Consider the following 24384-nt stretch of genomic DNA (forward strand, 5'->3'; position numbering starts at 1 on the left):
TTGTTTTCAAGTTATGTCTTTGTAATGTAAATGTAGGTTCTTCTTCCCAAACTGTCCTTTGAGATTCTCCTCTCCCTTCCAGGGTACTCTGTCGGACCCTCCAGTGTTTTATTAGACTGTAGGTCTTGTCAGTGCTACAGCTTTAGCGGTACCTTGCAGGCCTGGTATTAGACTATCTTAATATAGTCACAGATGATTAGTTTCTGAGATTCACATGAGGCTGGCCTAAAACCCAGCGATCGGGACACTGGAGTCACCTACCCTTCTTTTAAATAACATGTTACTTGTGAAAGAATTGTATGTCAGAAGACTGCTTAGTAAGTATAGAATCAGAATAGAAATAAACAGTCTAAAGCATGTGTGTTGGATATTTCACCTATGCTCTGGAAAAATCCAATGTGATGGTCCTACTTCACAAAAAAATATATACCCTTGTAGTAACCTGATATCTTATGCCAGTCAGGTCTTCATTCCAGTATAAACAAGTAGTTTGTAGGTTTTGCTTTTGTGAACCACATTTTTTATCCTGGTTGCCCTCTTTCTGGCTCTTCATGTATCTCTCCTAGATAATTATGTTCCCTGATTGCCTCTTTATATTCCTTTGAATTTTTTTCTATCCATAGGAAAATGCTTTGTAAATTTTAAGAACTGGTATATGTTTGTTAAAAGAATAGTTACTGTCTTAACTGAGAGGCATAGGCCCTTTTTCCTGCCTATTGATAGATACAGTATGATGATTATGAAAATGCAAATATCTTAGTTCTACTTATTTATCAATAATTTAAGTTTATAGCATTTGCCTAGTAAGTTAACACCTGAATTTCTACATATGAAATGATATATATGAAATGTAAGAATGTACTTCTAAGAATACTGCCATCTTCTCTTCCACCCCCATTCCCGTAGGTGTACCAACATTCGACCAGGAGAGACTGGAATGGATGTAACAAGCCGCTGCACCCTTGGAGACCCCAACAAACTGCCAGAAGGGGTTCCCCAACCTGCCCGCATGCCCTATATTTCGGACAAACACCCTCGACAAACCTTGGAAGTGATTAACCTTCTGAGAAAGCACCGGGAGTTATGTGATGTGGTGCTAGTTGTGGGCGCTAAGAAGATATATGCCCATCGAGTCATTTTGTCAGCCTGTAGTCCCTACTTCCGAGCGATGTTTACAGGAGAATTGGCAGAGAGCCGTCAGACAGAAGTAGTGATCCGAGACATAGATGAGAGGGCTATGGAACTACTGATAGACTTCGCATATACCTCCCAGATAACTGTGGAAGAGGGCAATGTTCAGACCCTTCTGCCAGCTGCTTGCCTCCTCCAACTGGCAGAAATACAGGAAGCCTGTTGTGAATTCTTAAAGAGACAATTAGATCCTTCTAACTGCCTGGGCATTCGGGCATTTGCTGACACACATTCATGTCGTGAGTTGCTAAGGATAGCTGACAAGTTCACTCAGCATAACTTTCAAGAGGTGAGTTGTACTTGGTTTGCATGCATTCACAATGTATTTGTCAGGAGAGCAATATGGGCTCATATTGTGCTAACTAACACATACCTGCTTAAGTGTTTATTGTTGATTCTAACTCATAATATCAGAGAAATAGGTTATAAATTCTAAGCCTTGTTTTTATATTGGAAAACAATTTTGTATTCCCTTAGCAAAAACTAAAGTTTAAGGATTGATTTCCCCCAGCCACATTCATAAAAGGCTAATTTTCAAGTCAGAATATGGTTTATTAATTTATAAGGAGATTTGTGTCTGATAAGATATTTGGTACTGGTCATTTGCATGAAGCATTTCCTTCCTGATTTTATGGATTGTTCAGCAAAATAAATTGTACATCAGAGATTATTTGGTGAACTAATAATCAGAAAAGTGAAATTAGATGTTATCAAAATAATTATTAAACCTATTTTTCATTCATTCATTTAATCAATATTTGTAAAGCTACTGTGCTTTAGCCACTGCACTTGGGAACAAGATACCTAGGTGTCTCTTCTAGTGGAGTTTATAATCTAGCAGGAAAGACAGCAGTTGAATGCTTAATTATACAAATAATTAATTATAGTTAATAGGTGCTACAAAGAAGAGTCCCTGGATGATTTAACAGTGTATTACAGAGAGATTTACTTTTGGTTCTGGAACAGTGCATACAAAATTCTGAGACATGCAGAAATGTTAACAAGTTTGAGGAACCTTTGAAATCCAGAGAGCAAAGGGGAGGGTGTTAGATAATGCTTTTACAGAAAGAACAGAGCCAGATCACATTGGAGTTAATAGACCATGTTAAGAATTTGAGATTTAATCTTAAGACCAATAGAACACCATTAAAACATTTTAAGCAAAGGAAAGATGTGATCCTTTTCATATTTTAATGTCACTCTTATGTCCACCAGAATAACCTCCAATGAATCAAAGGTTTAAAAATACAAAGCGAAACCATGAAACTAGTAGAAAATGATATGAAGCAATTCCTTTATAATCTTGAAAAGAAGAAGACCTTTCTAATTGACTAACCCAAAAGGCATGGAGGAAAAAATTGATAGATTTGACCATATAAAAATTAAAAATTTCTGCATAATGAAGCAAAACAATAACAAGGCAAAAGTCAAAGACAAATGGAGGGGAAATATTTGCAACTCATATCACAAATGCTATCTCCTTAGTATATCAAGAGCTCCTGTTGGTCAGTAACCTAGACCAGTGACCTAGTAGAAAAATGGGCAGTAAACAAGGAATTCAGATTGTCCTTAAACATATGAAAATCTTTTCAAACTTGTTCATAATAACTGAAACACAAAACTACACCAGAGTACTATTTTTTAATGTATCAGATTACAAAGTTTGATTTACACACCCCGTTGACAAGACCAAGGAGAATTAGCTACATTGCTAGTGTACATATAAATTGATACAACCCCTCTGAAAGGAAATTTGGCAGTAACTATCAAAATTACACACTTTTTTCTCACGCTTTTTGACTCAGCAACCCCATTTCTGGGAATCTGTACTACAGATGTTATGGAGAGGCAAACAGTTTGAGGAGTTAAGAGCATGGATTCCATCTTAGACATTCAGTTTGAGATGCCTATGAGATACCGAAATAGAGAATTTGAGCAGGTCACTGTTTATATGAGTCTGTATCTTAGAAAAGAGGTTAGGCTGAGATTAAAATTTAGGAATCATCAACATAGTAATTAAGTCATTAATTAAACTATGGCTTAATCCTTTTTAGGCAGGATATAACTAACCCTGAAGCCATAAAAGAAGTTTGGTTGAAAATGAATTTAAAACTTTTTAAAAACAAAAAAGCACCATAAACAAGGTTAAAAAAAAAATATCAATGTCAGTGCTATCATATAGTAGAAAGAAAGGGGAAAAACCCTAAAATTTTTCCAATATTGGAGGCTGATTAGTGAAAGAGCAACTGGCAAAGGACACTGGGAATAACTAGAGTAGAGAGAAGAGGAAAATCAGCAGTGTGGGGGTCATGAAATGCAAAGGAAGGGATTGTTTTAAGAAGGAGGAAATAACCAGATATAGATAATATATTCACCGGTTCTGCATTCACAGATTCAACCAACCATGGATCAAAAATATGAAAAAAAATTCCATTGAGTTCCCAAAGGTGACGCTTGAATTTGTCAAGTGCCAACAACTATTTATGTAATGTTAACATTGTATTAGGTATTATAAGTAATTTAGAGGTGAGTTAAAATATATGGGAATAAAATTGGTTAAAATATGTAATTAGGAAAACCGGTGATTTGGGGGAAAAATAAACTCTTTAAACAGATGGAATTCCCAATGAATAAATAAATTATACCTAAAAATTTTTTTAAATTCTAGAAGAAAGCATTAGCAGGCCAGGGGTAAAAATGGCCATTCTAAGCAGGATATAACACCGAAGCCATAAAGAAAGATTGATAAATTTGGTTGCATAAAAATTGTTGTTGTGTATAACAACAATAACAAATGAAAAAGCACCGTAAACTAAATTAAATTATACCAAACTCAGAAAACCTATTTGAACATACATGACAGAGCTGTGGCTCTGGTGTAGGCCGGTGGCTACAGCTCCGATTGGACCCCTAGCCTAGGAATCTTCATATGCTGCAGGAGTGGCCCTAGAAAAGGCAAAAAGACAAAAAAAAGAAAAATAGGCAAAGGATATGAATAAACAATGTGTAAAAAAGAAACATTCTGGGAGTTCCCGTCGTGACTCAGTGGTTAACGAATCCGACTAAGAACCATGAGGTTGCGGGTTCAATCCCTGGCCTGCTCAGTGGGTTAGGATCTGGCGTTGCCTTGAACTGTGGTCTAGGTCACAGACACGACTCTGATCCCGCATTGCTGTGGCTCTGGTGTAGACGGCGGCTACAGCACCGCTTAGACCCCTAGTCTGGGAACCTCCATATACTGAGGGAACGGCCCTGGAAAAGGCAAAAAGAAGACAAAAAAGAAAAAAAGAAAAAAGAAACATTCTGCAGTTCCCGTTGTAGCTCAGTGGTTAACTAACCCGACTAGCATTCATGAGGATGTGGGTTTGATCCCTGGCCTTCCTCAGTGGGTTAGGGATCCGGTATTGTGAGCTGTGGTGTAGGTTGCAGACGCAGTTCAGATCCTGCATTGCTGTGGCTCTGACATAGGCTGGTGGCTGCAGCTCTGATTCAGCCCCTAACCTGGGAACCTCCATATGCCGAGGGTGTGGCCCTAAAAAAAAAAAAAAGAAAGAAAAAAGAAACATTCAAGTGTAAAGCATGAAGGGATACTCACTCTTAGACATGGTTGAACGTACACCAAAACAACACATTTTAACCTATAAGATTAGGAAAAAAAATTTTATTTATTTGCTTTTTAGGGCTGCACCTACAGCATATGGAAGTTCCCAGGCTAGGGGTCAAATTGGAGCTACAGCTGCCAGCCACAGCCACAGCAACTTGGGATCTAAGCTGTGTCTGTAACCAACACCACAGCACACAGTAATGCCAGATCCCCTACCCACTGAGCGAGGCCATGGATTGAACCTGCATCCTCATGGATACTAGCCAGATTCATTTCCACTGTGCCACAATGGGAACTCCCATAGAAAAATAATTTTTAAACTTTATTTGAAAAAAATTCAAAAAGAAAATTAAAGTTCATAAGAAATGCAGGAAAAAGAAAAAACTTCCAAATACCCTTTACCCAGATGAAGTAGTTGTTACCATTTTGCCATATTTTCTTTATCATTTTTCTTATTATATATAAAATATATTAAAATATCTATATAATAAAAGGCTTTAAAGTCTTTCTTTGCCCCAGTGATTTGAGATAACATCTTTACTATAAACTGACTTTGTGTGTGTGCTTGGTTCTAGACCTTCTGTTTTAGGCCATGCACCAGTACTGCACTGTTCGCTGTGTTTAAATTATTTAGGCTCTGTAGAGTATACAGAAGAATATGGTACGAGAGCTAGCACTCCCACCATATAACTTTTTTTCAGTGTTTTCCTTCTTTCTTGCACAATTATTTTTCCAAATAAACTTAGCATCACATTATCCAGCTCTGAGAAGAAAAACTTCTTCCTGTATTTATTGAAATCATATTAATTTATGAGTTAACTTAAGAAGAAATCATTTTTGCACATTGAGTTGTCGTATCCAAAAACAATGGATGTCTTTGTATTTCTTCAATTCTATTTCTGTGTCTCTTAGGAATGTTGTATAGTTTTCTTCAGTTAGGTTTTGTGTAGTTTTTAAGCTTATTTTAAGTATATTTTTTTCCTAACAGTGATTTGCTTATTTGAATCTGTTTCCAATTTGTTTTCTTTTTTTTAATTAAAGAAAAATTTGGAGTTCCCGTCGTGGCTCAGTGGTTAACAAAGCTGACTAAGAACCACGAGGTTGCAGGTTTGATCCCTGCCCTTGCTCAGTGGGTTAAGGATCCGGCGTTGCCGTGAGCTGTGGTGTAGGTCACAGATGTGGCTTGGATCCCGAGTGGCTGTGGCTTTTAAAATATGGCTTTTAAAATTTACTTTCCATTAACAGTAATAAAATATTCTCTGTACTCGTCTTGTGCAATACATCCTTGAGCCCTATCTTACACCCAGTAGTTTGTACCTCCCCCGTCTCCCACCTCTGTATAACATTACCCCATCCCCATTGGTAACCATTAGTTTGTTCTCTGTCTCTGTGAGTCTGCTGCTTTTTTTGCTATATTCACTAGTTTGCATTTTTTAGATTGCACATGTAAGCGATATATAATTTTTGTCTTTCTCTGTCTGACTTATTTCACTTAACATATTGCCCTCCAAGTCCATCCATGTTGCTGCAGATGACTAAATTTCATTCCTTTTTGTTGTGGTTTTTTGTTTTTTGTTTTTTTGCCACACCCACAGCATGTGGAAGTTCCCAGACCAGGGATCGAACCCAAGCCACTGCAGTGACCACACAAGATCTTTAACCTGCTGCGCCACAGGAGTATTCCATTGTGTGTGTGCACGTGTGTGTGCGTGTGTGTGTGTGTGTGTGTAAAATCACATGCTGTATCTTTATCCACTCATCTGATACACTTGTGTTTCTTGGCAATTATAAATAATGCTGCTATGAACATTAGGGTGCATGTATGTTTTTGAATTAGTGTTTTTGTTTCTTTTGGATATATACCCAGGAGTGGAATTGCTGGGTCATATGGTAGATCTATTTTTAGTTTTTTGAATAATCTCCATACTGTTTTCCACAGTGACTGTATTAGTTTACATTCTTGCCAAGACTATTCTAGGGTTCCCTTTTATCCACATTGTTGCCAGCATTTGTTATTTCTGTTCTTTTTGATGGTAGCCATTTTTACAGGTGATTGGTGATATCTCATTATGGTTTTGGTTTGCATTTCCCTCATGATTAGCAATGTTGAGCATCTTTTCAGGTGTCTGGTGGCCATCTGCATTTACTATTTGGAAAAATATCTCTTCTTCTGATGTTGGATTGTATGAGCTGTATATATATGTTGCATACTAATTTCTTATCATCGTATCATTTGCAGATATTTTCTCCCATTCAGTAAGGTGCTTTTTCATTTTGTTGATGGTCTCTTTTGCTGTGCAAAAACCTTTTTTTTTGCTTTTTTTTCTTTTTTTAGGGCTGCAGGTGTGGCATATGGAAGTTCCCAGGCTAGGGGTCGAATCAGAGCTACGGCTGCCAGCCTACACCACAGCCACAGCAACATGGGATCCAAGCCACATCTGTGACCTACACCACAGCTCATGGCAATACCAGATTCTTAACCCACTCACCAAGGCTGGGGATCAAACCTGCATCCTTATGGATACTAGTCAGGTTTGTTTCCACTGAGCCACAACAGGAACTCCCAACTTTTAAGTTTAATTGAGTTCCATTTGTTTATTTTTGCTTTTATTTCCTTCATGGTAGGAGACAGATAAAAAAATATATATATTGCTGTGTTTCAAGGAGTATTCCGCCTATGTTTTCCTTTAAGAGTTTTATAGTATCTGGCCTTACATTTAAGTCTTTAATCCATTTTGAGTTTGTTTTTTGTGTATTATGTTAGAGAAGGTTCTAATTTCATTCTTTTACATGTAGCTGTCTAGTCTTCCCAGCACTTAATGAAAAAGATACTGTCTTTTCTTCATAGTATATTCTTGCCTCCTTAATGGTAGATTAATTGATCATAAGTGTGTGGCATACCTTCGATCATAATAGTCTCTTAAGATCCTTTGTATTTCTGTGGTGTTGGTGGTTACTTCTTTTTTATTTCCGATTTTATTGATTTAAGCCCCCTCATCTTCCTTCTTGATGAGTCTGGCTAAAGGTTTATCAATTTTGTTTATTTTTTCAAAGAACCAGGTTTTAATTTCATTGATCTTTTCTGTTGTTTTCTTAGTCTCCTTTCATTTTTCTGCTCTGATCTTTATGATTTCTTTACTTCTTCTAACTTTGGGTTTTATTTGTTCTCTCCCTAGTTGCTTTAAGCATAAGGTTAGGTTGCTGATTTGAGATTTTTCTTATTTCCTGCAGTACATTTGTATTGTTATAAACTTCCCTCTTAAAACTTCTTTTGCTGCATCTCATAGTTTTTTGATTGTCATATTTTTATTTTGATTTGTCTCTAGGTATTTTTTGATTTCTTCAGTGATCCATTGGTTGTTGAGTAGCATATTGTTTAGTCTCCCCACTATGCTTGTGGGTTTTGTGGGGATTTTGTCTTTTTCTTTTTGGCTACACCCACAGCACGTGTAAGTTCCCTGGCCAGGGATCGAATCCAAGCCAGAGCTGGGACATATGCACAGTACCAGCAATGCCAGATCCTTAACCCACTATGCCAAGCCAGGGATTGAACTGGCACCTCCACAGAGACAAGCTGGATCATTAACCCACGGCACCACAGTAGGAACTTAGTGGGGTTTTTTTCTTGTAGTTGTTTTCTAGTCTCATAACATGTTGGTCAAAATGGATGCTTGATATGATTTCAGTTTTCTTAAATTACCAAAGCTTGCTTTGTGCCCTAGCATGTGACCTATCCTGGAGAATGATCCATGTGCAGTTAAAAGAGTGTGTATTCTGCTGTTTTCAGATGGAATGCTCTATATATATCATTTTCACCCATTTGGTCTAATTTGTTATTTAAGGCCTGTGTTTTCTTATTGATTTTTCTGTCTGGATGATTTGCCATTGATGTAAGTAGGGTATTAAAGTCCCCTACTATAGTTTTAGGGTATTAAAGTCCCCTACTATAGTTTTCTGTTTTTCTCTCTGTTAATATCTCCCTTATATATTGAGGTGCTCCTATGTTCAGTGCATATATATTTACAGTTGTTATACCTTATTCTTGGATTTTTCTCTTATTATGTAGTGTTCTCCTTTGTCTCTTCTATTACTCTTTATTTTATTTTTTTAATTTATTTTTTTTCCCACTGTACAGAAAGGGGATCAAGTTATCCTTACATGTATACATTTTCCCCCCACCCTCACTCTTTATTTTAAAGTCTGATGTAAACATTGCTACTCTGCCTACAATTTTCACTCACGTGAAGTACCTTTTTCCATCCTCTCACTTTCAGAGTGTATGTGTCTCTAGATCTGAAGTGAGTCTTTTATAGGCAGCATATATACAGATCTTGTTTTTGTATCTACTCAGCCACTCCTATTTCTTTTGGTTAGAGCATTTAGTCCCTTTACATTTAATGTAATTTTCAATATATATATTCTTATTACTGTTTGTTAATTGTTTGTGGTTTGCTCTTGTAGGTCTTTTTTTCCCCTTTCTTCTCTTTTCTCATGATTTGATGACTATCTTTAGTGTTAGATTCCTATTCTTTTTTTCTTTTTTCTCTGTAAATCTATTAAAGATTTTTCTTTTGCAGTTACCATGAGGCTTTTGTATAGCAATAATATGTATATGCACACATGCATATGTAGATATATGTGATTGTTTTAAGTTGCTGGTTTCTTATTTTCAAATGTAATTTAAAATCCTGCAGTTGTACTCTCCTCCCCTCATGAGTACTGTTTTTGATATTGTATTTTACATCTAATTGTTTTGTGTATCCCTAATAGCTTACTGTATATATAGATGATTTTACTACTTTTGTCTTTTAACCTCCCTGCCAGCTTTATGTGTGGATGATTTCCTACCTTTACTGCCTGTTTGTCTTTACCAGGGAGCTAATTTTCTTGTTTCTAGTTGGTGGCCTTTTCTGTTTCTCCTAAAGAAGTTCCTTTAGCATTTGTTGTAAAGATTATTTGGTGATGCTGAATTCTTATAGCTTTTGGTTGTCAGTAAGGCTTTTGATTTCTCTGTCAAATCTGAACAAGAGCCTTGCTGGGTAGAGTAGTCTTGGTTGTAGGTTTTATCATTTCATCACTTTGAAAAATATCATTCCATTCCCTTCTGGCCTGCAGAGTTTCTGCTGAAAAACCAACTGATAGCCTTATGAGAGTTTCCTTGTGTGTTACTTGTTGCCTTTCCCTTGCTGCTTTTAACATTCATTTTTGATTTTTGTTGTTTTAATTACAATATATATTGGTGTGTTCCTCTTTGGGTTTATCCTGTATGGGACCCAGTACTTTCCAGACTTGGGTGACTATTTCCTTTCAGCTATTATGTCTTCAAATATGTCCTCAGGTTTTTCTCTCTTCTTCTGGGACCCATATAATGCAAATATTAGTATGCTTGATGTCCCAGAGCTTTCACAAACTGTCATTTCTTTTCATTCTTTTTTCTATTCAGTGGCAGTGATTTACACTGCTCTCTTTTGGCTTACTGGTCTATTCCTCTGTATCATTTAGTCTGCCATTCATCCCTTATAGTGTATTTTTCTTTTCATTCATTGTATTCTTCATCTCTATTCACTAGTTCTTTATATTTTCTAACTCTTTGTTAAAAACTTTTAGCTTCTCACTCTGTGCCTCCACTCTCCTCCCAGGTTCTTTGATCATCTTTACAGTCATTACTCTGAACTCTTTTCTTGGGTAGATTGCCTATCTGCATGCCATTTAGTTGTTCTTCTGGGGTTTTATCTTGTTCTTTCATCTGAAACATGTACCTCTGCTGCTCCCGTTTGTCTAAGTTGCTATTTGTATTTTTATGTAAATGGTAGGTTAGTTACATTTCTCATACCTTGGAGAAGTAGCCTTCTATAGGAGAAGTCCTGCGTGTCCCAATGATGCACTTCCTTCTCAATCACCCAGGCTTTATGCTCTTGGAGTTCTCCCTAAGAGAGCTATGTAAATCTTTCTATTGTAGCAGGATGACTGTGGGTGGTTGGTAGGTTTGGTTAGCCCCTAACTCAGTTGGTTGCCAGGTCCTGTCTTGTGCATATGTTACTTCCTGGCTGCTGTTTCGCAAGACCTGCTCACAAGGTGGCTGCCTGCAACAGGGGCCTTGGGGTTAGTGCTGGCTCACTGGTAGGGGGAGTCAGGGTCCCAAAGACTCCAGGGCTGTTGTCTACCCACTGGCAGATGACATTAGTTCCTGAGGTTAGTACTGGACTGCTGCCAGCAGAGCCATTCCTGGAGTCTGGTTGCATGGCCCAGGGATTCCAGAGCTTGTTTCAGATCACTGGGGGTTGGGGATGGGGACGCTGGGGTTGGATATGGAGTCCAGGGTATCCCAAAGCTTGTGTTGGCCTTCTTGTGGTTATCTGGTCCCAGAGTAAGGCCTGGCCTCCTGTGGGTGGACTGGGTCCACAGGCTGTGGGATCCATTTTCTTGAATATGGTGTCTGTTCCTGGTGAGTGAAGCTGGTCCAGAGGCTAGTGCAGACTTCCTGGAGGGAAGGGCTTGTGTCTCCCCACTGGTAGGTGGAGCTGAGTCTTGACCCTCTGCAGGGCTGTGTCTGGAGGCTGCTGCGGCCTGAGGAGGTCTTCAGCTATCCTGTCTGCTGATGAATGGGGCTTTGTCCACACCCGGTTAGTTGTTTGGTCTGAGGCATCTCAGCACTGGAGTCTATAGGCTCTTGGGTGGGACCAAGTCTTGGTACTAATGAGCCAAGATGGCAGCCACCAGTAGCAGTGTTCACAAGGTAGAATGTCCCCAAATATGTCTGCCACCAATGTCTCTGTCCCCAGGGCAAGCGGCAGCTGCCCTCCCCAACACCTGTCCAGGAGACACTCTAAGACCAGCAAATACCTCTGGCCCAGATGCCTATCAGTTTACTGCTTTTGGCCTGGGTCCCAGTGAGCATGAGATTTTGTGTGCACTCTTTAAGAGTGAAGTCTTTATTTCCTCTAGTCTTGTGGGGCTCCTAGAATTAAGCCCCACTGGTCTTCAAAACCAAATGCTTTAGGGGATTGTTTTCCCAGTACAGGACTCCCAGGCTAGGGAGCCTGACACAGGGCTCAGAACTCTCACTCCTGGGGGAGGATCCCTCCAATATAATTATTCTCCAGTTTGTGGGTCATCCACCCTGGGAATATGGGATTTGATTATATCATGAGTCCGCCTTTCCTACCTGTCTTGTTGTGATTCCTTCTTTATGTCTTTAGTTGTAGATCTTTCCCAGTCTTTTTTTATCAATGGTGTTCTGCAGATACTTGTGATTTTGGTATGCTCCTGAGAGGAGGTGAGCTCAGAGTCTTCCTTCTCTGCCATCTTGGTCAGTCTCCTCCTAAGTGTATCTTTTGCTGGTATTGTAAATAGATTTTTCTCTTCCATTAGAATTTCTAGCCTCTTATCGTTAATATATATGAAAGCTACCTTACTGAATTTTTTAGTTCTTTTAGCTTCTTTTTCCATTGATTCTTTAGAGTTTTCTGAGCATTCCATCATGTCATCTGTATGTCAATAGTTTTATTTCTTCTTTTCCAATTGTTCATACCTCCAGTTGTTATCTTTCTATAGTTGCTTGGTTTAATATTTCTAGTAAAATGTTAAATAATATTGGAAATATTGGACATACTTTCTTTGTTTCTATTGATAGTAGGAATGCCTTTGGTGTCTTCCCATAATAGACTGGCTTTGGGATTGAGATGTGAGCATTTTATCATATTAAAGAAATATCCATGTCCAACAATTCCTATTTTCTTGGATGGTTTTTATTAGAAATGGTGTTGAATTTTTGTCAAGGGCTTTTTCAGTATTTTTGGAGGTAATCATATGAGTTTTTCTCCTTAAATGCACTAAAATGAATGACGTTAATGGAATTCTAAAATTAGAGTATTTTTATGGTCTTGCTTTACACATTTTGGTTGTGGTATACTATTATTGTGATGTTGGAATCTATTCACTACTATTTTCTTTAATTTTTATATCAATATTCATACGTGATATTAGTCTTTTTCCTGTGCTGTCTTTATCAGGTTAGATATAAAGTTATACTTCATAAAAATGAGTTAGAAGTTTTTCATCATGTTTTGTGCTTTGAAATTGTAAAACATTGGGACTATGTAGCCTCTGAAAGTTTGTAGAATTTCTCTGTGAAACTATCTAGAGTTGGTGTTTTTTTTATGAAGTAGTTTATTGATAATTTTCTCTCTTTTCTACAAAATTTTCTTTCTCTACTAGCATCAATTTTGGTAAAATATATCTCCTTAGAAAATAATCGGTTTCGGGAGTTCCCATCATGGCACAGTGGTTAACGGATCTGACTAGGAACCATGAGGTTGCAGGTTCAATCCCTGGCCTCGTTCAGTGGGTTAAGGATCCGGTGTTGCTGTGAGCTGTGGTGTAGGTCGCAGACACAGCTCGGATCCCGTGTTGCTGTGGCTCTGGTGTAGGCTGGTGGCTGCAGCTCCAATTAGACCCCTAGCTTGGGAACCTCCATATGCCATGAGTGTAGCCCTAGAAAAGACGGAAAGACAAAAAATAATAATAAAAATAAAGTTTAAAAAAAAGAAAAAAGAAAATAATCAGTTTCATCTTGGCTTTCAAATTTATCTGTATAAAGGGATACAAGGAGTTCCCGTCGTGGCGCAGTGGTTAACGAATCCGACTAGGAACCATGAGGTTGTGGGTTCGGTCCCTGCCCTTGCTTAGTGGGTTAACGATCCGGCGTTGCCATGAGCTGTGATGTAGGTTGCAGACGTGGCTCGGATCCCGCGTTGCTGTGGCTCTGGCGTAGGCCGGTGGCTACAGCTCCGATTAGACCCCTAGCCTGGGAACCTCCATATGCCGCGGGAGCGGTCCAAGAAATAGCAAAAAGGCAAAAAAATAAAATAAAATAAAGGGATACAAAGTATTCTCTGTTAATTTTTTGGCTTCTGCATCAATGGTTATTTACCCCTTGGTATTTAGTATTTTGTATATGTGTGCTTTCAATGTTTTTTCCTTGGATAAAGTAGCTAGTGCTATTCATTTTTTTCCCAAAGATTCAGTACTTTGACTTATTAATTAGATCAACAACTTTTTTACTCTGTTTCATTATGTTCTGGTTTTACCTTTCTTAGTTCCTTTCTTGTGCTCTCTTTTGGCTTCCTGAGTTCTTTTTTTAGCTCTTTTTTTCTTTACCAAGAACAATTATAGAAAAAAGTTTAATTTCCAAAAAGAAGGGATTTGAGGGGAATTTGTATTTTATTTTCAATTTCTAGTTTTAGTGCATTGTGTATTTAATTTTAGTGCATTGTGCATTCAGTGTATTGCATTTGTGTTGTTTATAATATTTCTATTTCATGAAATTTACTAACATTTTTCTTAGTAACCTAATATATGATCAGTTTTTCTATTATATGTGTGTATGAGAAGGAGGTGTATTTTCTAATCTGTATTCTCATAAAATAGTTTTAGATTCATAAGGTCTATCTTTTTAATTGTTGCTTAGGTCTTTTATATTCTTTTTAAAGTATAGTTGCTTTACAATGTTTCTTCAATTTCTGTTGCACAGCAAAGTGACCCAATCACACACATTTCCCTGTGCTATACAGTAGAGTCCCTTTGCCCATCCATTCCAAATATAACATTTGCATCCAAAACCCCTGAGCTGCATGTCCATCCCACTCCCTTCCCCCTCCCCCTGGGAACCACAAGTCTGCTCTCCTCGGCTGTGATCTGTTCTGTTTTGTAGATAGGATCATCTGTGCCATATTTTAGATTCCACAAATAAGTGCTATCATATGGTATTTATCTTTTTCTTTCTGGCTTACTTCACTTAGTATGAGAATCCCTATATATTCTCATTTTTTGTCCACAGTCTTATATATTATAAGTCTCTTATTTGTGTGTTTCTATTACTCCTTGCATCATCTGTGTTTATATTGGTTGTTGTTATGTTGCTTGATTTATATATGCAGTCATCTTGTGTCTTACAGATTGTAACTTTTAGCTTTATAAAGTGTCCTCCTTTGTCAGATTTAATTCTTTTGTTCTCTGAATTCTACTTTATCTGATATCTGGCTTTCAGTTACTATTGTTTTCACTCACCTGATATATCTTTGCTCATCCCTTTACTTTTAGTCTTTTTGCATCATGATATTGTAAGTATTTTTCTTGAATTCAAGTAGAATTGGGTTACACTTTATAAACCAGTTTGAAAATCTTTTTTCTTTAAATAAGAAATTAAAGCCTGATTGTATCTATTACTATGACTGATATGTTTGTTCTCAACTCGGTCATAATATTTTTGTAAATAGTATCCAATTTAATTGTTTTTATTTTACTTCTTTATGTAGTATTTTTGCTTTTGTGTGTGTGTGTGTGTGTGTGATTTTTTTGGGAGGAGCAGGGGGTGATGCCACACCTGCAGCATATAGAAGTTCCCAGGTTAGGAGTTCCCATCATGGCTCATGGAAACAAACCTGACAAGCATCCATGAGGACACACGGTTCAATCTCTGGCCTCACTCAGTGGGTTAAGGATCCAGCATTGCCGTGAGCTGTAGCATAGTTCGCAGACTCAGCTCAGATCTGGTGTTGCTGTGGCTGTGGTGTGGGCCAGCAGCTGTAGCTCCAGTTCAGCCCCTAGCCCAGGAACTTCCATATGCTGAGGGTGCAGCCCTAAAAAAGACTAAATAAATAATTAAAATGGAAGTTCCCAGGCTAGGGGTTGAATCAGAGCTATAGCTGCTAGCCTATGCCACAGCAATACCAGATCTGAGCCGTGTCTTTGACCTACACCACAGCTCACGGCAACCCACTGAGTGGGCCAGGGATCGAACCCACGTCCTCAAGGATACTAGTCAGTTTCGTTACCACCGATCCACAATGGGAACTCCTTCTTTGTTTTTTGTTTTAATTTCTTCTGATATGTGGGAAGGTTTTTTGTTCTCATGGTTAATTTTGAGAACTAGAAAAAAGAAGAGCAAAGTAAACCCAAAGAATAAAGGTTAGAGCAAAAACCAGTGGTACTTGAAAAAGACAAATTCCAAAAACTAACTCAGGAAAGAGAAAACCAGGAGTTCCCATTGTGGCTGAGTATCCATGAGGATGTGGGTTCAGTTCCTGGCCTCGCTCAGTGGGGTAAAGATCCTGTGTTGCCATGAGCTGTGGTATAGGTCACAGACACGACTCAGATCCCATGTTCCTGTGGCTGTGGCATAGGCCTACAGCTGCAGCTCTGATTTGACTCTAGCCTGGGAACTGCCATATGCAGCACCTCCCCCCACCAAAGGAAAAAAAAAAAAGAAAAAGAAAGAGAAAACCAGAATAACCCTGTATCTTTGAAAGAAAGTGAATTCATAATTTTAAAACCCTCCCACAAAGAAAACACCAGTCCCAGATGGTGAATTGTACTGAACATTTAAGAAAGAAATAATACTAATCTTATTCAAAATCTTTCAAAAAAAGGTAGAGGAGATTGCTAAATAAGGAAAAATAAACCTGATGTCAAAACTACTGACCGTAAAGGAAAATTACAGATCAGTATCTCATGAATTTAGATGGGAAAACTCTTGGTAAATATTAGTAAATCGATTCTAACAAAGTATAGAAAGAGGAGTACACCATGACTAAATGGAGTTTACACCTTACTAAATTAAATAAAAAGTCGGTATTTTATAGTCACACTTACTTTTTCATTCAAAATAGTTTAACTTCTTCCCACAACTTTTTAAAAAGATTTGACCCTTGACTTCATTCCACTATTTTCAGATATCAAATGCACCTTCTAAAAAAGAAAGATTTGTCATCACTGAGAATTTCCCAAAGTCATTGGACCCCAGATTAAAAACTCCCTGCTTTAGGACCTTTGGGGATGACGGTAATGTCCTCTATATTGATTGTGGGCATGGTTACATGAGCATATACATTTATCAAAACTTATTGAACTATACATTTAAAATAAGTAAATAGGGAGTTCCCATCGTGGCACAGTGGTTAACGAATCCGACTAGGAACCATGAGGTTGCGGGTTCGGTCCCTGCCCTTGCTCAGTGGGTTAACGAACCGGCGTTGCCGTGAGCTGTGGTGTAGGTCGCAGATGCAGCTCGGATCCCGCGTTGCTATGGCTCTGGCGTAGACCGGTGGCTACAGCTCCGATTCAACCCCTAGCCTGGGAACCTCCATATGCTGCGGGAGCAGCCCAAGAAATAGCTAAAAAGACAAAAAAATAAAGCGTATTTTTAAAAATTTCCTGTTTTAACAATAGTTTATTTTTTTGATCTGAGGTAGTTAATAAATATCTGAAGAATATATATATGTATTTTTTCGGGCCGCACCCACAGCATATTGGAAGTTCCCAGGCTAGGGGTCAAATCGGAGTTGGAACGGCTGGCCTACACCACAGCCACACCAACATCAAATCCGAGCCATGTCTGTGACCTCCATCGAAGCTTATAGCAACACCAGATCTGTAACCCATTGAGCAGGGCCAGGGATTGAACCCGTGTCTTCATGGATACTAGTCAGGTTTTGTTACCACTGAGCCACAGCAGGAACTCCTGAAGAATATTCTTAATAGTAAAGAAAGTTTTAGAATCTTTTGTAGTTCTAACCCTGTCTTCTAAGTGAACCCAATATATAATGAAATCCCACTGAGGAGACTACCTTTGTTCATGGTCTAGAATGGTTCTGTGTAGATGTAAAAAAAAAAAAAAAGTTACCATTTGAGGCTTAACACTTGTGACTCATCTAAATTATTTTCAAACAAATCTATGTTTAATTTCCTTCTATGTTATTTAATCCATACAGCATTACTCTTGCTTGTAAACATAAACTTAAAATTTTTCTTTCAACTCAACAACACTGAGTTCACCATTCACTTCTGTTACAACACCTCTAGAATACTCTCTTTGTTCATTCTTGTTTTCATTCAGTTTTATTCATTCTTCAGATTGCATCTGCATTTATCTGAAGAAACAAACTAAAAGTAAGTTCATTACTATAAGATTATGGGAGTTAAAACTTAGATCTCTTACAAACTCTTATTTAGGAAATGGGTTTTGTTTTTGTTTTTTTGTCTTTGTCTTTTCTAGGGCCCCACCCGCGGCATATGGAGGTTCCCAGGCTAGGGGTCTGATGGAGCTGTAGCTGCCAGCCTACGCCAGACCCACAGCAACTCGGGATCCGAGCCAAGTCTGCGACCTACACCACAGCTCCCCACAACGCCAGATCCTTAACCCACTGAGCGAAGCCAGGGATCAAACCCGCAAGCTCATGTTTCCTATTCGGATTCGTTAATCTCTGTGCCATGACAGGAACTCCGAGGAAGTGGGTATTTTAAAGCATTATTTTCTTAACCTGTTTTTTTTGGTTCAAGGATAGACTTCAGTGTTAGATTTGTCCTAATGATACATCATTAATATCTTTTTATTGTTGATGGAAAAAAGTGATGTTTTTATCAGACTTTGTTCATCAAAAATGTTATTTTTGCTCTTTGCTCTTTTAGTGCCAAAAAAATTTTCTCACGCTAGTGTTCATGTCTTCTTGCCATCTAAGATTTCCAATAAGTGACCTTTTAATATCGTAGTGGTTTTTTCATAAACTTTAAACTTGGTGAGCCTTCATATTTATATAATATTTGGTTTATAATTACTAAATTAGGGGGAAATTATATACTTTGACAAGATCCTAAAAGAATGTTAAGGACTTCAGAGAGATATGCAGTATCATACTTGTACTTAAGAAATCAGAGTGAAAAGAAGAGGAAAGTAAGATACAGCCATGGCTAAAATTTTGCGTGCTGTAAAGGCCAGCATACTTCATTTGGAGCTAGGCCCCAAATTTGGCTCTTGACTTTATAGCCCCCTGACATAAAGCTGCCAGGTAAAATACAGGGTGCCCAGTTAAATTTCAGATAAACAACAAATAGTTTTTAGTATAAGTATGCTCTGTATTTTTATTTGCTAAATCTGATAGCCCTGCCACAAAGAATACAATGCAGCCTTTTTTTTTTTTTTTGCTATTTCTTGGGCCGCTCCCGCGGCATATGGAGTTGCCTGGAGTCCAGGCTAAGGGTTGAATCGGAGCTGCAGCCACCGGCCTATGCCAGAGAGCTGGATCCGAGCCACATCTGCAACCTACACCACAGCTCATAGCAATGCCGGATCGTTAACCCACTGAGCGAGGGCAGGGACCGAACCCGCAACCTCATGGTTCCTAGTCAGATTCATTAACCACTGTGCCACGACGGGAACTCCAAGCCATTCTAACTACTAAGTGATCTGGCTAAGCAATTTCACCTAAAATCCCAAGATTTCCTATTTAATTTCCTGAACCCCAGAAGACTTGTGCCAAAGAAATCGAAGTGCTCATTAGTATTTTTTACCCTAAGTACAGCTTATGGCCCTTAACTGTTTTGAGATTTGCAATTTTTTTCTAATGTAGCTTGGGGAAGAATTCTCAAACAAATATTCAAATTGTTTGGCTTATCTCATATCCTGCCAAACATTTTGACTTTTTGATGAGCATGAAAATAACCCTGTCCTGAGAGAATATATCATTTGCATCAGAGGTTGCATGGTGGGAATTTGAGCTCTTAAACCATATCCTCACTACACTTGTAGACATCACGTATAGCACGCTGTTCTGTCTAAATGAAAGAGCAAACCTCATGGAGTGTAGCAGTGACTGTTACCTTCCTCTGCATTGCACCCTGTTCTTTTCCTCTATGTACTGATGACAAGATTCACATGATTTGGGGATATGTGGCTGGATTGTACAACGAGGTAATATCCTTGTTGCCATTTCATCTGTACTTTTTTTTGTCCCATGTGTGCAACAGCTTGATGTGGGATCTCAGTTCCCAGACTAGGGATTGAACCCAGGCTGCAATGTGAAAGAGCCAAATCCTAACCACTAGACCACCAGGGAACTCCCATTTCATCTGCATTCTAACAATGGTCTAAGCCTTGGATAAAGATAAATTACTGGTGTGTTTGAAGTTTCATACACATATGAATATACCAGAGTTGCTTGGTCTTCAAAAGTTTTCATGGGAATTCATTGTATTCATTCTTACTTGTAGAATTGCTGACACCCTCATTCTTTTTTCAAACTGGCTCCTTGGTGTTCTTCCCCCTAGATATTGCTCTTTGGGCAGCTCATCTTCCTCTGAAAGCTTTTCCTGATTTTTTTATATGCCTCTTATATTTCTTTTTCTTTTTTTTTTTCTTTTTAGGGCCACACCCACTGCATATGGAAGTTCCCAGGCTAGGGGTCTAATCGGAGCTAGACTTAATAGCCGCTGGCCTACACCACAGCTCATGGCTACGCCAGATCCTTGACCCACTAAGCAAGGCCAGGGATCGAACCTGCAACCTCATGGTTCCTAGTCAGATTTGTTTCTGCTGAGCCACAACAGGAACTCCATGACTCTTGTATTTCTAGAATTATAATTTGGTATAGTTTAGTTTATTTTGAATATAAATTTTTGATACTTCACTTTTGGGGAAAAGTATCATTTTTCTTAAATTGCTTGATCACAAATTGTTTTTCCTGAATTTTAATTGTACTTTCTGTATTGTCCTTTGAGCCCCCCCCAAAAAAAACTAATACACTTTATTTTTTAGAGCAATTTTAGGTTGAGAGCAAAATCAAGCAGATAGAAGTTTCCATATGCCCTGTCTCCATACACAACATAACCACTCCCAATATCAGCATCCTGCACCAGAGAAGTATATTTGTTATGACAAATGAGCCTACGTTGGCATGTTATGATCACCCAAAGTCCATAATTTACATTAGGATTCACTCTTGGTGTTGTACATTCTATGAATTTTGACAAATGTATGATAACATGCACTCACCATTGTAGTATTAACAGTGTAGTTTCATTGTCCTAAAAATCTTATGTACTCTGTTTTCTTTTTAAACTTTTCTTGTCCTTTGGTACTATTTTGAACTTCAGCTCCATTGTAAAATAGAGGTTCGCCCTACAACTGTAAAGAAAAATATTGAAATAAATCTGATCCTAGCGTTGTTGTTTTTTTTTTCTTTTTCTTTTATTCTGACCTAACTTCAAACAGGTGATGGAAAGTGAAGAATTCATGTTGCTTCCAGCCAATCAACTCATTGATATAATATCTAGTGATGAACTTAATGTTCGCAGTGAAGAACAGGTGTTCAATGCAGTGATGGCCTGGGTCAAATACAGTATTCAAGAAAGACGTCCTCAGTTACCCCAGGTATGATAGAAATGCTTCTTGAAGTGACTGCTTTGTACTGGATGAAACAATATGTAGCTGACTTGCAAAAAATAAACCATTATCCTTTTTGTTAGACTGTAAGAAAGACCATCTCTTTCCCAATAATGGAGATAAGTGTTAAGCATTTTGTGTTTATCATTATGAACTTTTTGCTCCTTTGCTTCCTTCCTCTTTATTTTGTATCAACTCTAGGTTTGTGCTGTAGCACAAATCAGAACCTAAATGGCACAAAAAATGAGCAAAAGAAAACAAGGATGGCAATCATCATGCTTCCCTCCCCTATGGCTTAGAAATCCCACCACTATATGAAGATTAAAGTAATGAATGGGTCATTAAGTCTCACTAAATGAAATGGTTAATATTCTTATTCTGACCATAGCCCTTAGCAATTTAATAGGATATTTTTTTGAATTTAGAGTCCAGTCATATACGCTAATTATAGAAGAGCTTATAACATACTGTTGAAAGCATGTACTAGCATTCTAAAGTGATACTGGTGTGCTTTCAATTTTCTGATTATTCTAATTACTGAATTGGTAGTTAGAATAAATTTAGTATTTATGCCTTTCTTCTGTCTTCCTTATTTATTTGTTAGATCAATTGATTAATTCATTTAGATTCAGAACAATTGGAAACACAATATGTGAGCATGAGTTATGTATTCTCTTAAATATCTTGCAGATGGAAGTCTGTGCCTTTAATACTGTTTATTATCTCATAGGTGCTGCAGCATGTTCGTTTGCCATTGCTTAGTCCCAAATTCCTGGTGGGCACTGTAGGCTCTGATCCCCTCATCAAAAGTGATGAAGAATGCAGGTATAAATGACCCTGGATGGTAAAAATTAACTAAACATTCCTGTTTTCTCCTAATTTCCTTATTTGTACTGTTTTGTAAATACTGTATTTTTCAGTGATGAAGTCAGGGCAGTGTTTAACAGGTTTTTCTTCTGGGTAAGGGTCAAGAAGAGATGGAAGAAGAGGAGGACTGAACTGCTAGTATTCCATTCCATTAGTTTTTTATGTGTAGTGTTTATTGGTATAGACATGGCAACAAAGAGGTGGACTTCTAAGATTTTAATGCAAGCCACAGTAGAAACAACTCCAGATCCTTAACCTGCTGAGCCACAAGAGAACTCCTCATAATGTTTTTGTTTTTATTTTATTTTATTTTATTTTATTTTACTTTATTTTACTTTATTTTATTTTTAGGGCTACACCTGTAGCATATGGAAGTTTTCAGACTAGGGGTCAAATGGGAGCTACAGCTGCCAGTCTATGCCATAGCCACAGCAACACCGGATCTGATCTGGGTCTGCGACCTACATTATAGCTCACGGCATTGCCAGATCCTTAACCAACTGAGGGGGACTAGGGATTGAACCTGCATCCTCATGGATACTAGTTGGGTTTGTTTCTGCTTAGCCACAAGGGGAACTCCATTATGTTTTTTTGATCAAAAGAAATTCTGAATGCTTTTACAAGACAAATGGACAAATAGGACACCTATTTTATTGGGCTATCTTTATAATATATATAGAATTAATAAACTAACTAATCATTTTTTCCCCAGCATGTTCCATGTATTAAAATGAAAGAGTGAGTCAGTACTCAGAATTCTCCTTAAACTATATCAATCTTGGGATCTTCCTTAGTGACTAAACAAACTTGTTCTAGAATTGGAAATCCCTAGGACAGAGATAGAATATATATATTCACTTGCATTTTTCTGTAATCTGAAGCCTGTCCCTTTAACAGGAGATTTTACAGGGGGTTTTAGATGTTTATCTTTTAAACATAAAAAAAAGATAAATAGCAATTAATTCCCCCCAATATTGATAACAGCAGAAGGAAAACCATATGAATTGTGGATCCTGAAATCTGAAGAAACAATACAAAGGTGCCCCCTCTTATAAAATATAAATCAGATTGTACTGATTCCAATGCAGAACGTAAAGATACTTATGTGTAAGTCCCTTTTGAATTATTGTTTACTAGCCGTGTGACCTTAGTCAAGTTATTTAGACCTCTTTCTGCTGCAGTTCCTTCATCTATAAAATAGGGATAGTGATAGTATCTATTCCATTGGGCTGTGGTGGAGATTAAATGAGGTAATATGTTAAGACTTTGTTGTTGTTGTTACTGTTAATTTTGTGTTGGCTGCTAAGTATTCATTCTATTGCACTCTTTCTAGGAACCCCTAAGCAATTTAATTACAAACCACCTATTAAAAGATCATAGTCTTTGTTTTTAGCTGAGGAAGCTAGAAAGAATTCTTGGTCATCAACTTGGAGTTTTGGAGAGTTTTGTTTGTTTTTGTTTTTAGCATGAATAAACTCAGAAGGGGCCTTAGCAAAGTCGCATAACTGGGACATGCCTGGGACTGGTCCAACAGTAATAAATTACTCGTTGTAACATAAAATAATTAGAGAAATAATTAAAGTAATAGTGTAGTTTAGGAAACACTTTCAGAGTTGAGAGAAAACAGAGTTAAAAGATTGCATTTGCATTAGTCACTGAATCACTCAAAAGACTCAAGTGAAATAAGTCCATAAATAGTTTGAATTAGGATATTGTATCTAACAAGTATGATTACTAGGTTCTTTACATAAAGTACCTTAATAGAAAAAAAAACTGTCCATCCTAGTAGACTTGTTGAGAGTAAACTATTCATACACAACCTGATAGCAAGTTAATATTAAAGGACAGTAGAGTTTCTAGCAATCCAATCTTTTGACCTAGTTCTATTATTTTAATCAATCTAGCAGATCTCTAATGCCTTGACTGATGTGCTACTTTGTCAGTATCCTGCAAAATCTAATAAATTTGTTAGAAAGCAGTAACTATGCAGGCTGGTAATTAAGTTATAATCTTTAGTTTCTCATAAGTTATTGTTAGCCTCAGGCATATTGAGTTTTAGACTAAATTTGCAGTGAGATATGAAGTCATGATGGAAATACCAATCATTTCACAGCTAATAGTATGACTGGCATTGTTGCTGTCATGTTTGTGACCTTTTTAATATTGGCTGGCATTTGTGATTTGGTTTGATTTAATACTTGCTCCTTTTTACCATCTTATATATTCCTAAACCATATTGGGATTTGACTAACAGCATTATTTAAACATCTGGAATAAAAGCAGAATTTTTTCCACAGGGACTTGGTAGATGAGGCTAAAAACTATCTTCTGTTGCCTCAAGAACGACCGCTAATGCAAGGACCGAGGACAAGACCACGGAAACCTATCAGATGTGGAGAAGTACTGTTCGCAGGTTTGGATCTTAGTGTGACTAAACCGAATATTTTCCCACATGAGAAATTGTCATTTGAATAGTCCCTTGGACAGTTGTGACATCCACTTTCAT

The 24384-nt window shown here is 37.7% G+C and overlaps 1 protein-coding gene across 1 annotated transcript in view; it reads left to right on the forward strand.

The window, feature by feature from the left end:
• KLHL20 (kelch like family member 20) overlaps positions 1 to 24384 on the forward strand; it is a 77917-nt gene that overhangs the window by 11850 nt on the left and 41683 nt on the right. The window contains exons 3-6 of the mRNA XM_005656716.3: positions 907 to 1480; positions 20841 to 20999; positions 21742 to 21836; positions 24176 to 24291. Of these exons, the coding sequence (XP_005656773.1) occupies positions 907 to 1480; positions 20841 to 20999; positions 21742 to 21836; positions 24176 to 24291 (944 nt within the window). The remainder of the gene's footprint in view (positions 1 to 906; positions 1481 to 20840; positions 21000 to 21741; positions 21837 to 24175; positions 24292 to 24384) is intronic.

The sequence above is a fragment of the Sus scrofa genome, chromosome 9 (assembly GCF_000003025.6).
Source record: "Sus scrofa isolate TJ Tabasco breed Duroc chromosome 9, Sscrofa11.1, whole genome shotgun sequence".
Classification (NCBI taxonomy): domain Eukaryota; kingdom Metazoa; phylum Chordata; class Mammalia; order Artiodactyla; family Suidae; genus Sus; species Sus scrofa.